General features: G+C 40.9%; 1 protein-coding gene across 1 annotated transcript in view; it reads left to right on the top strand.

The window, feature by feature from the left end:
* Positions 1 to 7,493, top strand: part of MORN4 (MORN repeat containing 4) — a 441,841-nt gene extending 434,348 nt beyond the window's left edge. Inside the window, exon 5 of the mRNA XM_044056229.1 lies at positions 6,232 to 7,493. Coding sequence (XP_043912164.1) covers positions 6,232 to 6,380 — 149 coding nt within the window. The 3' untranslated portion in view covers positions 6,381 to 7,493. The remainder of the gene's footprint in view (positions 1 to 6,231) is intronic.
* The last annotated feature ends 10,301 nt before the right edge of the window (positions 7,494 to 17,794 follow it).

The following is a 17,794-nucleotide window of genomic DNA, read 5'->3' on the forward strand; positions in this document are numbered from 1 at the left end:
GTCTACCGAAGCAAGTGGAAACGTTTCTCCATCTGGGCGGAGCACCATCACTTGGATCCTTTTCCGGCGCCTCTCACGTCGGTTTTGGATTTCTTAACTACCCTTTTTCATCAAGGGGCTAGCTGCTCTACAGTCAAGGTACAACTGGCAGCGATTTCGTATTATCATGTAGGGCATGAATCGGGCCCTCTAATGACTTCCAAGCTTTGTAAAGCTTTCCTCAAGGGTACCTTCCTTCTCAGACCTCCAGTCAGGGAGGTAGTACCCCCATGGGATTTGTCTTTGGTTCTCCAAGCCTTGACTAGCCCCCCTTTTGAGCCGGCGGCTACGGTTGATCTTAAATATCTCTCTTGGAAGACGGCCTTCTTAGTGGCCATTACTTCAGCTAAAAGGGTCTCTGAACTTCAGGCTCTATGTGTTAAACCGCCGTATTTATCCTTCCATCCAGATAGAGTTTACCTCAGGATCAATCCGTCCTTTCTGCCTAAGGTGTCTTCGGAAGCTAATATTAATCAATCTATTAATCTTCCCGTGTTCTTTCCCCATTACCAGAACAAAGGAGAATATAAACTGCATTCCTTGGATGTGCACAGACAATTACGTTTTTATACTCATCAAACTGCTGGTCATAGGCAATCTGACCAGTTGTTTGTCTCCTTTGCCAAAACAAGTTTAGGCAAGTCAATTTCTAAAGTTACACTATCACGGTGGATAGCTAGTTGTATCCTCTTAGTGTATCAGAGTTCGGAAAGACCTGCATCTCAGGGAGTCCGAGTCCATTCTACTAGGGCCGTCGCTACTTTGGCGGCTTTTAAATCTAGGGTCCCCTTAGATGATATTTGTTCTGCAGCCACTTGGGCCTCATCTCATACCTTTATCAGCCATTACAAACTGGATGTTGTCTCCAGAGGTAGGGCGTCCTTTGGCTCTGCAGTGCTCCGGAATGTTCTTCCATAAAGGCCACCTAGGATTCAGGTAGCTGGGGACTCTGTCCCAAAGGTTGCTGACAAATGAAGTTCCTACTTCAGATTAAGAAGTTATGTACTCACCATAACGTTCCATCTGAGTAGGTATCTTCATTTGTCTGCAACCATCCCCACCTCCTTCACCCTGACCTATAGGATCTGTCTTGGATAAGCCCCTTCCGGGGCACAATAACATTGCTTTTTATCGGGCAAACTTGATTTGAGGTCAGTTAGGGTTGGCAGGGGATTTTGGGTAAAGGGAGGAGCTAGGAGCTCGGATCTATGCTGTGGTAAAAGTTGCCGGCTCGGATCCGAGATCGGATCCGTGTCCCAAAGGTTGCAGACAAATGAAGATACCTACTCAGATGGAACGTTATGGTGAGTACATAACTTCTTATTTTCATGGTGCTTTCACCGAGAAACCCTATCAGCACCACTGTAGAGGCATTCTGAGGGTGCTTAACCTTACACCCACAAGCCTGGCAAAACTTTATACTGGATTCCTGGGTCTTAAAGATAATCACCAGAGGCTACACCTTTCCCATTTTGTACCCTGCAAAAAAAAAAAAAAAAAAAAGGTTAGAGTCCTAATATTCCACCCAGTCAGCAGCAACAGACGTTTCAAAGTTGATAGGAAAAAGAGTCATCTAACAGGTCCTCCTGATCAGTTAGGATTTGGAGTCTATTTCAGGTTTTTATTAGTTCTGAAGATAACAAGGGACTGCAGGCCAATATTGAATCTCTGCCACCTTAGTCAGTTTGAGAGACGGACAAAGTTTTGGATGGCCATGGAACAGTCCATATTGCCTCTGAGGAAGGATGATTGGATGTGCTCTATAGAGCTTCAGATTACTTAACTATCATATAAAGATTGAGAGACTAGCCAGAAGATTTCTCCATTTTTTGGTTGGGGCCAGTCATTTTCAGTCCAGAGCACTGCCATTTAGTCTCACTACAACCCCAGGGTGTTCACCTGGATAATGGCAGTGTAGCAGCTCATCTCTGACTGCAAGGGATCCAAGTCCTCCCATATTTAAATGACTGTCTCCTAATTGCAACTTCCAAGGATTTACTGCTACAACAACAAACTACACTGCTCCACCTGGCAGATCACTCCGGGATCACAGTGAATCACATAAAAAGCCAGCTACTTCCAGACAGCAGATAGCATTTATAGGATGTTATATCAACACAGCTCTTGAAATTGCTAAACTCCCAGCAGTGAGAGTATTGTCCTTAAGGCTAACAGCTTTTCAGGTAGTCTAGCGTCCCCACCCACAAGCGAGGTTGATTATATGTCTGTTAGGTCTGATGGCCTTTACCATCACCTTTGTTTCATTAGTGAAGTACCACACGAGTGTTATAATGGACTTGCCCAGATCAATGGTGTCAGAGTCTTCATCCCCTAGATAACAAAATTCATCTGACACAAATTTCCAGAGATCATATAAAGTGGTGGATAACTTCTGCATAAGTCACAGAAGGGGAGACCCATTTGTCCACAAATTCCTCAGGCCACAGTAACAACACATGCTTTCTTCTAGGGTGGGTGGGGAGCATTACAAAGGAAAGACCGTTCAAGGTTCTAGGTTACCTGTAGAGGCCAACCTTCACATCATTGTCTTGGAGATGACAACAGTCCTGCTAACATTCCAGGCTTTTAAGGACTACCTCCCCAAGGGTGTGATCTCCATCCAGAGGGACAGTATGTCTGTGGTTTGGTACATCAACAAACAAGGAGAATCACAATCATACCCAGGTTGCCAGGAGGTCATAAGATTATGGCAATGGGCAGTGCCTTCCCTTCAGTTTCTAATAGCAATGTCCATACCCAGAATGGTGAATGTACCAGCGGACAAATTGAGCAAGTCTATTCTACTACCTCTGTGGTCTCTGAACCAGACAGTGGCAATAAAAATTTTTAGCAGCTGGGGCCAACCTTGAGGTGACCTCTTTTGCTCCTACCTAAACAACATGTGCAGCAGTTATTTTACCCTTATCCTTTCACAGGGACAGTCGCTACTGTAGTCCACAATTGGCCTATGGGTCTTCTGTTTGCTTTTCCACAAATACTACTTCTGACAAAAATTCATTCAGAAAGCCAAAAAGGGAAACACCAAGCTGATCATCATTGCTCCTTTCTGGCCCCGGCAGGTTTGTTTTCCCTTTCTTTGGACTTATTTGATATACCACCCTGGGTGCTGGATCCCAGCTGAATCTTCTATGTTTTCCATCTGGGTTGCCTCCACAAACCCTAAAGTTAACCACATGGTTTCTCCAATTTTAATGATAGCCAGTGATACCAGGATTTTCTCTATGGTGGTTCATATTATTACTTCACAAAATCAGTCAACCAAAAAGTTATATGAAAATGTAAGTGGAGAAGATTTTCTATCTGGGCCCTATCAAAAAGACAGGACCCCTTTTCCTCTTTCTGCTATCAATGTTGAATTTTCTTTCACAACTTTTTCACCAAGGATCCCATTTTTCTACTATCAAAGTGAAAATGGCTGCTATATCAAATTTTCACACAGGGCATATGACTTTTCCGTTGTTACTCTTGGACGCTCCAAAACTTTCCTCAAAGGAATTTTCTTACTGATCCCACATTGGGATGTCGTGATCATGCTTCAATCATTAAATCAGAAGAAAGTCTTTGTATAGCAGCATCAGTAGATCTTAAGTATCTCTCTTGGAAAACCATTTTTCTGATTGCAAATGTATCTACTAAACTAATTTATGAATTACAAGCACGGTCATGTAGTCCAACTTTCCTTGTTTTCCACAAGGACTGAGTGACATTGAGAGAAATCCTTCTTTTCTTCCAAAGGTGACATCTGAAGCAAATTTAAATCAATCCATTGATTTGCTAGTCTTTTTTCTCAATTTCTTTAACAAAGGTGAACATCTGCTACATACCCTAGATGTGTACAGACAGCTCAGGTTCTACTTACACTGTACCAAAGATATAAGAAAGTCAAATCAACTGTTTGTATCCTTTTCTAAAGTAAAATTGAGAAATGTCAAAAGTTACAATTTCCAAATTGCTTTCAGACTGTATTTCCTTTGGATCCAAGGACCTGGGTTTATGCTTGCATACAAAACCAAAAGCCTATTCTACTAGGATAATGGCTACCTCTACAACATTCATGAGAAGAATTTCCATCGATGACATTTGTGAAGCAGCAACATGGTCAACGGTTCATATGTTTATATTTCAGTATAAACTGGATGTGCAATCCACAGCTGAAGCAGCCTTGTTCTACAGTTCTCGGGAATGTCTTTCCTCGATACCACCTACGTCTTCTTTTAGACAGCTTGGGAGTCTGTCCCAAACATTGAATCAGACAAAAATAGACAACATTGGATACAAAAGGTAATGTAACAATAGATTCATATTGCCTTATTTTCATCTGGTTCAACATCCCTCCCTCCTTCCCCTATGTTTCCTATAAACCTCCAGTGCTCAGACAGTCCTTAACCAAGACCCTGTCTGCTTTAAGTTACATCACCCATACTGATGTAGTTAGTAAGGGGTTGACTTAGATTTCCATAGGTTATATTTTTCAAGAATAGCTCTATATAGTTGGAGAGAGACAGCAAACTTAATCTGAGGTAACCCACTGACACAGAAGCATCCACTGACAAAAAAAGTTGTAAAATACTTTATTTGTTAAGCGGTTTCATTCTTGCTGTAAGTACTTCATCAGAACAAACACTGAAAGAAGAAAAAGATTTAAATATATATGGTATTGAATCACATGACCAAGTCAGCCAATAAAATATTAGTCATATAAAATCATGTAAAAATGCAATTTAAAATTTAAAATGTTTAAAAATCTAAAGGGCATCATAATATTTTATCCTAAGAAGTGAAGTGATAGAAAATGACTCATTCAAACCAGGGTAGAAAATGACTCATTCAAACCAGGGTTATTCATTGCATGAAATTAACTACCATTTAAGTTCAGCTCTATCGAGATGTGTATCAGTGATGCATCCCTGAGGGACCAATTTAGGTGTTCCAAAATCATGAAATTAAAACCGTGAGTAGGATTTGATTCTAAATGGTTGTAAAGAGCATTTGTATTTTTCTTATTTCTAATGTCCAAACAATGTTCATGTATATGTTTCCTGAATTTTCTAGACATTTTGCCAACATAAAATGCTGGACAAAAATTACACTGTGAAAGGTAAACAAAATTGCTTTTTTGACAAGAAAAATGACTATGAATACTATACATTCTATTCCTAATACTAAAACTACTGGTAGCATTGCTCAAATGACACTAAACAATACCCACATTTGCATGTAGCAGTAGGGAGTGTAAGACTCTAATACATTCAAAAAAAAACATTTTTTAAACTTTTATTCCTCTTGTAAGAAATAAAAAGTCTTTCACCCAGTCTGTCACTCAAATCATTATTATTTAAAAACAATTTCCAATTCTTGTTTATACATCCAGCAGTAGATGAACTGTCCAGTGTACAAGAGTAACAAAGTATTTTTTAAAGTTGAATTGTCTAATGGTGGTAGTTAGGCAAAATTCGAGTAAAAAAGTCACTACAGAAATCCACAGCCCAACTACTTACTAAGACACCTTGTTTCCAGCATATTATTGCTAGTTCTGTGCAGTCTGCATGGGCTGTCAGTTAAACAATACTTTATATTTAAAGGTCTGATTCTCATCTACTTTGCCCTGTGAGATTTGCGTTGCCTTAATCTTAGGGAGCTGTTGGCCAGGTATTGCCCATCTCAGACCCTTCGTTCAGCAACTTGGACCTGCTGATGGTCCAGTAAGTACACCTGGAAAATTCAGGTATTTGTTTTTGGCTTATCTCGAGCCATACGTTTGGAATCTCTTGCCTGGGTGGCTGAGAACACCCCAGTAATCAGTGGTTTTAAGCGGACAGTAAAACACATCTTTTCAGTCAGACCTTTAATATCTAGCCTGCTCCTCTTGCTTAATGCTTTACCCTCTGTTGTGCTTTATAGTGTCTGGAACAGTGCATTTTAGCCACCTGTTTGTTTTACATTTCTTGTTATACCTTTTAATTTTTACTCTTCTCTTGTAGTTTGCTTTTATTTGTCCATTACCTAGTTATTCCACACTTTCTTAAATCTGAATTTGAACCTGCACAGCTCACTGCATGCTAAGTTGTGATCCTGACCATATGGTTAGACTTTATGTATTCTGAGTTATGGTACTCCATGTTTACATATACAAGCAATTTATTTTATTTTTTTCATCATTTGCTTCCATAGGTTTGCTTACATTTCCTGATGGCTCACATGGAGTTCCACGATGTGAGGGTCTGTTTGAGGACAACAAGCAGCTGAGGAGAGAAAGCTGTCCAGCAGTTATTCAGAGAGCACAGCTGGTGGCAAAGACAGCACGTGGCTATGCTATGTAGCAAGTGTGCTTGTGCATGAGTAGCTATACACGTGTGTATGTCAGCACAGGTCAAAGGAGTTTGCAGTTTACAAGAGCTAGCTGTTTTATTTGGACTCCAAAGCACGAAGCACTTATTGATCTTTACCGGAGTAGCCTCTAATTAAGCCTTCTGTCACTTTAAACCAGGAACTGCAACTATGTTATGTGTGTTAGATTAAATCTGTGTGGAGAGGTTACTGGTTTGCAGCCCCCTCTCTGAAGTAAATAAACAGCTATATGTGGCCTTCCACTTACTGTGTCAGACAGCCATCAATTCAGTAACCTGGTATTATAGAGCGACTTGGAGGATCACACGTGCATTATAAGACATTTCTGTGAGTGACTCACTATACAGTCAGTTTACGGGTCTTTTCAGATTACAGTGCTTTACAAGAACACTGCTGTTTACAGGCACCAGTGCTTTACTATTTGCATTATTTAACTTTAGACTAATAAGTTGGTTAAGATCTTTATTATCTATAGTTGAAGATAGTGCATTTCTGAATAGCAGCACCTTAAGTTTGAAAGAATGTTTTAAATGTGATTTTCTTTTCTTTTTTTATAGAACTGCGTCTGTCTAAATTGTCAGCAGCAGTTTTTCTGATTTAGAAATATAGACTTTTCCCAGTTGTATTTTTGAAATTGGTGAATAGTTTGGGTAAGTCTTGCTAAGATATGCCAGTCACTATGGAGAGCATCTCCCTTTGGGTTGTCAAAGGCCTGTCTTTTTCATTGAGGCTGTGCTACCTAATTACAAAGTGCACGAAATTGGTAGTACTTTTGTGCTCATGGCAGCCCAAAGCATGTAAAGTAAAGCATACTATGCAAGGTAAAAGTTTGCTTCTGTTTTAGTTGAAATTGTATAAAAGCAACATTACCTGTAACAGCTCTTATTATGTAAAGCCTTCCTTATCAGTAAGGAAGAAAATACAGCTGTGTAAGTAAACTTAGCTTAACAAATGATCACTGCTGCAGTAGCCATGACAGGATATAACCCATATAGGTAAGGCTACTGCAGTAGTGATCGATGATGAACGTGTTTTTGACATGAGTATAAATATAAAATAAATAAATAAGAATTTTACAAAACTAATGGTGGGTCTTGTACCTTACAAAGAGAATTTTCTGATAAAAATAGACTATTTAAACAAAATTAAGACATGAACTGGAAATAATTGTATTGTTTCAGAAGATGATTACATGTGATAAAACCTTGAAGGTTTGAACGTGTCTGTAGGTGTTACTGGTGGGTGTGGTGTCCTATTGAAAAAACTTTCACAGATACTATATTTGACATCTTGCAGGCCCTTTCTTAGATCTATTAGTATCACATTCCACTTCAACAAGATTTGGTCTGCTATATCACAAGAAATACCATGGTCTCTAGCTCTTAACAGAGACAAACTGGGTGTGACAGTGACAGAAAGTAGTTGAACTGGTTGAAGTCAGGTTGTGTGACTCACTGCTTGCATCCATTTTAGCAGAAATACAGTTCATTGAAGGGTTTTCCTGCAGAGGAGAATTTATTCTTTCACTTCATGTACAGTGGCAGTTGAGTTGTTGATAATAGTAATGGATACGGAGGAGGACTCTACTTCCTCCTACTTGGGTATGTGGGGGGTGCCTTCATGAAAAACAATGTTTTTTAAAGTTGAATGACTCCCATATTGACCACTTTTATTTCATTCAGACAGGCATTGCATAATATACCTTTGCTTACTTTAACTAGAGCCATAGTAGCATGACCTAGGAAGGGTTGTTCAGGTGCAACAAAGTTTGATGTCAGATCAGAAGGTTTGTCTCTATTTTTTCCATCCCCACTTCAGCAGTCCACCTTCATTTGAACTAACACATCATCATCAACAGTATGACTTTTCTTTTAGGGTAGATCATTACTTTGTCACTGACATTCTTAAAGCCCAGTGGCTAAAGATTCAAAGTACTCTGGTGTAAATATTTTTATCTGTAGTCCTAACCCAGATCTGCCCACCCACCCCAACTGTGGTACCCCTGCCTTTTGCACATATGCCATGGGATTTAGTCTTTTGTGTGGCAATACCATCCTAGCTGTGCTGGAATGTATGCACAATAAATTTTCAGTTAACTGGCACCCATGAGGATTGGTAGATGCCAGGCAACTGTAGTTTCGGGTTGCTTGAGAGTTGCTATTAAAAATAGGCCTGACTAATACTGTATCCTGTACTGTTTGTTTGGTTTGACTTTTTCTTAGGTTGGAGAGAGAGGAAATGTATTCCATTTTCCTTTTTAAAATTCTAAAACCATAAGGTATGTTTCTGCGGGGGAGAAACAAAGTGCGACACATGAAAATTGTACTGTATTTCTTTGATTTTTTTTCTGGTTTGCTTGAGTTCCAGTTGCTGAGTTTATTGTATTCTGATTGTATTGCACCTAATTAGAGTTTTGGAAAGCAGCATTTTATAGAATAGTTTCCTATTAAAGAAGGATCCATTCAGTAATAACTTGACAGTTGACCGATGCAGAGAAGTTGAACAAGATGCTTATCAGCTTCATTCAGAACAATGCATTACTGATGAGAACATTCTGTGATCTGCATCGGTAGGTGGATTCTGTACATTGAGGGTTAGGCTCTTAGTTGACCATCTGTTCTATAATATATTTTCAGTGCAGTAGTCTACAAGAACAGTGATATTACAACTGTTCAGATTATTAAATATGTCCATGAAGATATTTTCACAAATCAGACTGTCTTCTTGTGAGTAGAGGGTTAAGAAATGGCTGACTGATCATGTTCTAGTAAACAGAAATATAAGGTTTCCGGTGCCTACTGTGAGGCATTCTCACTTTTTAGACAATATGAATGTTTTGGTGAAGGTTTATAAGCCCTAGGTTTTTTTGGTAGGATATTTGGACATCCAGTTACTTTTGTATGTATGTTTTGCTTGGAGAGAGAGAGAGAGAGAGAGAATGAATAAATAAAGATAAGACTTGTTTTAGCACCCAAAGCAATGAACAATAGATGTCAACATTCTTGTGGGCTACCGAAGTACATTGGAAAAGCCACATCTAAGAACATGTAGAAGCAGTGCCTACATTGGGCACTATTACATAGAGATACAGTAAGCGGCATGCGTTAATGTGCGCATGTTAACTAAAGGGTACCCATCATATGAATGAGGACTGTATTTACAAAGACTGGAAGTTTTCTTAGAGAATGCTTGGTTGAATGTTTTCAGTTTGTATATGGTAAAATATATGTCTGTAAACAATGGGTGTTGGTTTATGTTATTTGAAAAGTGCATAGCTTGGTTCTTTTGGGTGATTATCACTGTATGACAGTGATTTGTAGGTGTACATATGCAGTTTACTTTTTTTTTATCTGTTAATATATTCTGCCTACCATGTGGTTGATCAGTCACAGACTAGGCAGAAGTTACCTCTTAGCAACATATAAGAAACTGTATATAGTCACAGTTCCTGAAGCCTTTCTGAATAGTCAAGTTTTCTAGTCCTGTAATAATTCTAGTAAGGAATAACAAACTTTTTCAAGTTGTTTCACATGGTATGTTTGAAGCCTACAAAACTCTGCAGTTGTTTTTATTCAGTAATAGGGCAAACTGGTGAGGTATAAAGTGGTACAATGATTTCCCTCACCATCAAGTGGTGTGTGCCTTGTGTGATGGAAGCATTCGTATTTTCTTCAGTCTTCACAGTTTTACGTAATGGCTAGTGCCTTGACCGCATTTCCAGTTTGATGTAACAGTTTTGTTGTTTTTTTTTAAGTTTCTAGTTAAGTATATAATGGAAAATAGTTATATTAATATCATTTTTTGAATTGCTGAAGGTTTGTTGTCTTTGCAACATATCTGTGCATGTAGGAGACAAATAACCATTAAAGGTTACCATTTCTAAAGGGTTTTTGGGTTATCAGGCAGAAATGTAAGACATTAGTGATCAAAATGCTAAAGTAAGATAATGTGATTTGTATAAAACATTGACATTATTGTATCTTGCAGAGTTCCTCTTTCTCAGAGGTACATCAACCTTAGAGGTAATATAGTGGTAAGGGGGGCACAGCCCCCCCCTATATCAAGAGGTACAGCAGGAGTGAAGCCCCATAACAAAACGTCATTTAAAAGTATTTTAGGAATGTTAAGATTTGTTTATTTATACACGTTTTATGGTCACACACTGCGTATCAAATATATATCAAATTTGTGGTTTGGAGCCATGGTTTTAGGCTTTACACAGTGCTGATTGTGAACACTGCTGTGTTTAAAGAAGCTACAAATCTTGCATGCTTTTCGTTTGCAACCAAAATAAAAAAGCTAAAAAAGTTCTATAAAGATACTTCAGGATATCTCTGTAGACCAAGAATCATGTACAAAAGACAGCAAATTAAAAAGAAAATAAGTAAAAGTAAAAATGTTTGCTTTATACTGTAGTTTAAGTGGAGCTAGACCCTAAATGACTCCAGTTACAGGAACAGCACAATTTATGAAAAAGATTGACCGTGAATATTTACCTTGATTCACTTCTAAGAAGAAAAAGACTTGGGACAGAATTCATTAATGTGATCTGCAGTACTTAGGGTGCTGTGCAGAGAAACTCTGGTACTAGAGGTACACGTGCTCCAGAGATCCTTTCTGACAGCATTAAAATAATGGTCACACAGCAGCTCATCATAAAGCAATGTGATGTGTTTCAGTGGTGTAAATGAAAATTCTGTGTGATTTATTTAACTGTTTGAAATTAACAAAGGTCATGAACATATACCAAAAGCACCCCAACCTCTTGGCATTGGAAAATAATGAGAGGCACTTTTTAACCTTGGGCAGCAGCCATACAAATACTATAGCTGCCTACCATGAACAGCATCACAACAACATGTCATGAGTTCATTGATATGATGTTTAAGGGGTCAGAATTCACCAATACATTGTATTAGTATCTGCTAAGGAGGAGTGTGATGTGCTTCTAGCTAGCTGACCTGTCAGTCACAGCTGCCATGGATGTGTTACTGATGACTCCTTCACAGCAGATGGTGTACACATGTGTAATGAGGAGCATTAATCCTTGTGTCTCACACCTTCAACATGTGTACCAGCCACTGTGAATGCAGTAGGCATTCCGAAGCCATGCTGCTCACTGTCTCATACTTTTTTTACTGGTGGAGTACAGCAGAGTCTAGTTCTGTCCTCTCCTTGGAGACATGTTTTTGAGGTGCAGTTTGTTGAAATTGAAATCTGCTGTTTTGTTTAGTCAGATGTCTGTTATATTGAAAGCTTTGCAGTGTAAACAGTGAGATCATGGAATATTGGGTATAAAGCAGTTCTGTTTTCCCTCACATTTATGCAGCCTCAGAGTTGGCATATGCTTACAGTTGTGTGAGTGTGGGGGTGCAGTAGGAGCTTCCAACTGGCAAATAACTGCTTTGCTTACTGTCATTAAATTCAGTAGTTTGAGGAGTCAGTGTGGGCATTTGTTGGAATTGGTGCCACTGAAAAAAATCCTTTGATGTTTAACCATGGGTCTATATTAGATCACCGAGAGCTTAAACAAGCGAACGGTGATTAATTGACCCTATGTAAGTGAAAGCTTACAATTTCGAAATGTCAGAACAGTGATTTTTTTTCCTAGGGAAAAAATCGCTGTTCCAATAACAACCAAAAAAAAAAAGAAAACTTACTTTAAACATTACATTAAGTGGGGGGCTTCATCCCCCCTACTTAAATTTACCAAATCAGAGACCACACTGCAGTGCCGAAAACGGCAAAGTAACGAAGCGGCCAAGTGAATTCTTTCCCTGGGAAAGAATTTGCTTAAAAGCCGCTTCGATATTTTGCTGTTTCAGGCTTTTGAGTTCGACCAAGACACATTTGAAAGAATGCGTCTTCAGTCTTCTAATAGAGAACCTTTAGCCATACATCCCTTGTATGGCATTCAGTATGCTATCTTCTGTTAGTTCCTCTGCCAGCAAGGAGGGCTTACAAGATAATTTGATGCAAGGTACTTGCAGGTATAGATGAAAGTAGGTAAGGCTGGGTCTAGTGTCTTTTGTGCTGAGTGATGTGTTCTAGAACAGTGCCCCACCCGTTACTAAATGCTGCAGTGTGTTTATGGTCCACATATGCACTGGTTCCCTAAATATATCACTTGTTCGTTTGTATTCTGCCATTGCCACTTAAGTGTACTGCGAGTAGATGACTGTTTTGTAGTGTGGGCATGCTGAATGCCTCTGCTGTGTACCCTGTAATGACGGTCCGTGTTCTGCACATTCACTTTTTGTCCTATGGTGAGCTTCATTGTGTAGCCTGAAGAACCTGGTTCACTGTTGCTTACATCAGTTTTTCTCTGCACCTGTATACTGCTTCCTCCCCATGGTCCATATGCAGTACAGTCTTTTCTGAATTGTGCACATAACTGAAGCTTGTTGTGCTGTTCACATCTCTCTTTGTGGCATTGTTGGAGGGTGGGACTATGCACGTTCCTCTGGCTTAGAATCAGGCACCAAATTCCTGTTATTAATGAATGTCCCTGACTGCATAAGAAATGGGTACTTCTGGGGCAGGTTCACTCTCTGAGCTTAAACATTTTGCTGTACAAAAAGGAACAAATGGGGGGGGGGGTGATCACGTATATTTTTTACAGGAATTCTTTTTATGTTAAAATGGTCAGAGAGCATTTCTCATTCATCTTTATCAGTTGAATCTTCACTGGCTCAGCGCAGATACTAACACAGATTTATGCACCTGTATTATACCGATGATGATTTCTGGCTGTATGACCCAATATACTTTTTCTCCAAAACAATACAAGCATAGTCCACCAGAGCATTCACTAGTGTCCTGTATATATATTGTAAGTGATTGGCTGAAGGTTTCTCTAGAATCTTTAATCAGCCTCCTACATTATCTGCCAGATCAGATAACTCATTTTTATCTTCTTGGATGCAGATTAATTTTACACAAGATACATTGGATCTTCTTCAGTTATGGACACCAAGTTGGATGGTCAGTGCTTATATGGTTCTTACAAGGATGTCTCATCTGGAAAAGCCACTGACTTTGTGTGTGAACTTTATAGATAGTGTGATAAGAAGTTTTATCCCCCTCCCCCCAGAAGAGGTTCTACCAATCATTAGAATCTTGTAAGACTCAAATATGGGCTACTCGGCTGCTGCTTGAATTATTCCAGGATTTGTACGTGGCTGTAGGCAAGGCCCAAGATGCACAGCTGGGAGAGAGAAGCTGGATTGTGTAGAGCCTTCTTACCTGCTGCTGCTATTTATTTTTCTCCTAAGCACCTTATGTGATAATCAGCCTCCCCACCCCACCCTATTGACTTGTTTTTACGTACAGGGTGAGAGCCTTAGAATCACTTTGTTCCAGTGTGGGTGAAAGTCTATTGCAATGAGTGGTGTCCTCCTCATCCATGCTGGAGTTTAGATTTTCTGTTTAACCCCTAAATCCCTCTGCATGCTCAGTACTGAGCAAGGCATACAGTGACCATAGTACTTCCAAAAATTATGCAAATCTGCAGACTCCCTGCCCCTTTGGACTGAATGCCTTCCTGAGAATTAAACAAAGTAAGTACATGACTGTGTTACTTTGCTAAATCAGCAATATAAATATTTAAAGTGAAACAAATCTGTTCAAAATGCTTTTGTAACTCTTTCTAAAATGCAACTGGTAAATGCTTTCATAGAAAAAACATGACTTCACCAGACAAATTGTATAATTCTCTTCTCGTAGAGAAAACCAGTTTGGATATGTAACTGGAAGAAACATTCAGATACATAAAATAAAAAAAATGAGTCAAAAACATTTTCAAAAACTGTATTAAAGCACTTTATGCCTTATGTTGCAACCCATGAAATCTAATAAAACATTTCATTTTGAGATTAGAGTTGATTAGGAACTGGCTGCCAAAAAAAGTTCTCTTCCATTTGTTTGTAGCTCAACACCCCTTTCATCCAGTGAAAAGTACTTAACTCTAAAACAAAAAATATTTTTGAAATGACTGCACTCCATACTGTCTGTAATAAAATATGCTGATGGTTCGTCTTCATTGCATATCACTCATCATAAATCTGTTGCCCTTAGTTTGTGGATGTCCTTCCTACATAAAACATCTCTGTGAAAAACCTCACCAGTCTAAAAACACATGGCTTACAGGAAGAAAACTAGCCGTGTCCCTGTTGAAGTACTGTGTTGTCCAAAAAATACAGTGGTGGAAAGATCGTTTGTAGTATCACACAACAGAAAGGTAATTAAAAATAAAAGTAGGACTCGCAAAACTACTTGTCTGAAGGCATCTTTTTATTTATAAAGGCTACTTTACAGGCAGGTGAGCGTTGCTTGGATAATGTGTTGAAACTTGTAACAACATGCACTTATTTCAATTGTTCAGAGAGGGGGCATTCTTCAAGGTGGGTGATGGATAACCACTGGGGTCGCGGTCTATAACATTGCCTTGCCAAACAAGTTTTGCTTGTTTCCAAAGACTCAACAGCTAGGCTTCAGTTGCATCTAATGAAATGATCTGGGGTTGATTTAGTGCCCTGTGGGCAATATGGAGCTCACTTGGTATTTATTTACCCAAATAATAGATATCCCTGTTTAGGCTGTTGGGATTATATCTTTAATCTTTATTTTTCTTTTTTTTTTTTTTTTTTTTTTTTATAAAAACTGATCCAGGTTACTGAAAAATACGTCTAATGGTCAATGTTAAGTTGTCTATCTCGCCTTCATTCTTGCTGTTCGGTTGAGCCACGACCTCGACTCCCTGCTCTAAAAAGCTCTCTGGAGTTGGTTGGTTCCACCGACCTAGGCTAATATCCCACAATGCTGCTTACGAGAGTTCTCTCTCTCGCTTGTTTGCAGCTACACAGTGAGGTTGGTTTTTTTCCGGTTCCTGGTAGTACTATTTCTTGGTGAAATCAGTCTTTAAACTTTAATTTAATTTTTTTTTTTACTTAGTTTAGTGTAGTTAGAAAATTTATACCTTCCCAAAAATTTTTTTTTTTTTTTCTTTTTCCCTCAAGAACCTCCCTTTCTTCCTTGGCCTTCCTTCCCTAGTGTGTTGTGTGTGTTGTTGTAAAATTATTATAGCACTTTTTTTTTTGGATTTAATTTTTTTTTTTGTAATTTAAGTACTCTGTGTGTGTGTGTGTGTTGTGTGTCAAACAAAACCTGTCAAACAAAAAAAAGTAAAGTCCTAAGAAGGAAAAGATGCGGTTTCAAGAAGTGCAATGTCTCTGACAGAAAATTCACTCTTTGTCTCTGTCTACCTTGCTTTGCACCTGCAATTGTTTGTGCTGTGCAGACCTTTGTGCCTGCCTTCAGCCCAGAATAAGGGTAAGGAAAGAAAGAAGAATAGAATTGATTCTTAGAGGCTTACTCAAGCCAGAGGATTCCCTGTCTGTTTCTACAGGAAGCCCTCCCTAAGCATCTTTCTCACCTCTCGGGGTTTCAGCCGAGCCTTTATCGCCTCTGGCTGGTGCCTTTATGTCTCTCTGGCTGACAGTCCACAGTCCTCGCACGTGGCGCCGAACCCGTTGGTTGAGGTCTCCCACTTCCGTGCTCGACCAGACGGGAAGCCGAGAAGACCGGAGGGTCAGAGGTCCAGGTCCCTCCTTCATTCCTCCCGGAAGTTCTCTCCAGGATCTCCCCTGCTGCCAAGGCTCTCCTCTTCTCAGTCTCTCCCTGGCTAGATCTGTCGGAAACTTGAGGGGAGTGAGTCGACCCGGGGTAAGTCCGGCACTGGCCCACCCCAGATGCTTGCCCGACTCATCAGTTCACTCGCCCCCTGCCCCAGTCATCAACATTTTCCTCCTTCAACATTTTCGGGTCGCTGTTGGAACCGAGACTGGAATGGAATGTTGGAACGCATACCTGACAACGCCCGCTGCCGGGACTCCCTTTCCGGGAAGAATCTCGGCTCGCCTCGATCTCTTCCTGGAACGGGCTCGGGCGCATTTCATCTTTCGGACCCTCCCTCGGGCCCTCGACCTCCTCTGGCTCCGCCTCCATCGGCTGCGCTGGCGGCGGGAGCCTTTGACTCCGCGAGCCCGGTGCTCGGGGTCTGGGCTCACCTCGTTGCTGGCTGGCTGGGTCGCAGTGAGCCCACGTGCGGTGCCAGGGAGCTTCCCGAGCTCGTGCCCCCAGTCTGGCTCCCTCCCTGCTCCACCACTCCAGGCCCCGTCCAGAGCTCCTCTCCCAGCTCAGGGCAAGTCCCTCAGCTCCTCTCTCCCTCCCCCAGCTCTCTCAGGAGCCCCCTGACCCTTGAAGCTCTGATTTGAAGAGGAGAGACCTCGAAACACATTGACTGACCTGAGTCCACAACGTGAGACACCTGAGGTCCATCACTGGAGACACAGATTTGGATGATTCTGAGGGTTCCCCGTTCCCCTTCTGAAGGATCCCTTCTGAAGAGACGTCATTTGCAGACATTCTGGAGATCCTGAAACAGAGGGGAAATTGGCCAGCCCCTCAACCTTGTCTTGCCTCCTGGCTCGTCTGGCTCTCCTTCCCTCGTCGTGGCCCCTCCTCCCCCTCCCCCCCCCCCCCCCCTCATGCAGGTGGTTGCATGGAAAGGCAATTCATAACCACTCCCCAGTGGACCCCACCTCAGGAGTTCTGGTAAGTTCATAACAGCATGGCAAAAGCTAACAAAAGGAACAAAAGGATCGGTCTTGGGATGTACAACCACTCTTACCACCACAAAAGAAGAACTGTAGATCCCTACGATGCCTGTCACCCTCCAAGGAAAAGGAACGGGAAGTGCTGAATTACTGGAACGCCATTTCATTTCTCCTGCCTGACATTTAGAAACGTTAGAAAGCGTGTGAATGCCATTTTTGATCAGGAGAGCCGGGACTTGATGAAGGATCAGCTCATGTTAACCATTCCATATCCAACAAGATGAACAAGCCTCTTACGCTCTCGGCTACTCACTCGCCCGCCATATCCAACTCCTTCTTGCGCCGCCTGATGCGCAGCAGATGATGCGCGAGCAGAACCGGAGGGGACCCTGTGGCCTTTCTTCTCGACGCATATCTTTTGCTTACTTCTCATTCCTTTGGTCCTCAAGAGGCGTCTTTTTGAACTCTGCCTGCGAGTCCTCATGACTCTTCCGTCTTCGAGTGAAAGAAAACCTTGAGAGGGTGCTTTCCCGATGAGAAGACTTTTCTGGCTCAATCCCAAAACACCCTCAAGGCCAGGAAGGTAATGGAAGAGTGCGAGGGTGATGAGATGTGGTTCGTAAATAATCTCACGGCCTAGGCCCCGCTCCTACTAGGTCAGGAGGTGGGAAGGCAGGTGGACTTCCCGCCTTTAGGCTTTAAGCCTCCTGGGGAGAACCAGGGTGAAACATCGAAAACCCTTCGGCAAGATTGTCACTGCACCCAGGATC

This window comes from Protopterus annectens, chromosome 14.part0 (genome assembly GCF_019279795.1).
Source record: "Protopterus annectens isolate FY-2018-M chromosome 14.part0, PAN1.0, whole genome shotgun sequence".
NCBI classification, from domain to species: Eukaryota; Metazoa; Chordata; order Ceratodontiformes; family Protopteridae; genus Protopterus; species Protopterus annectens.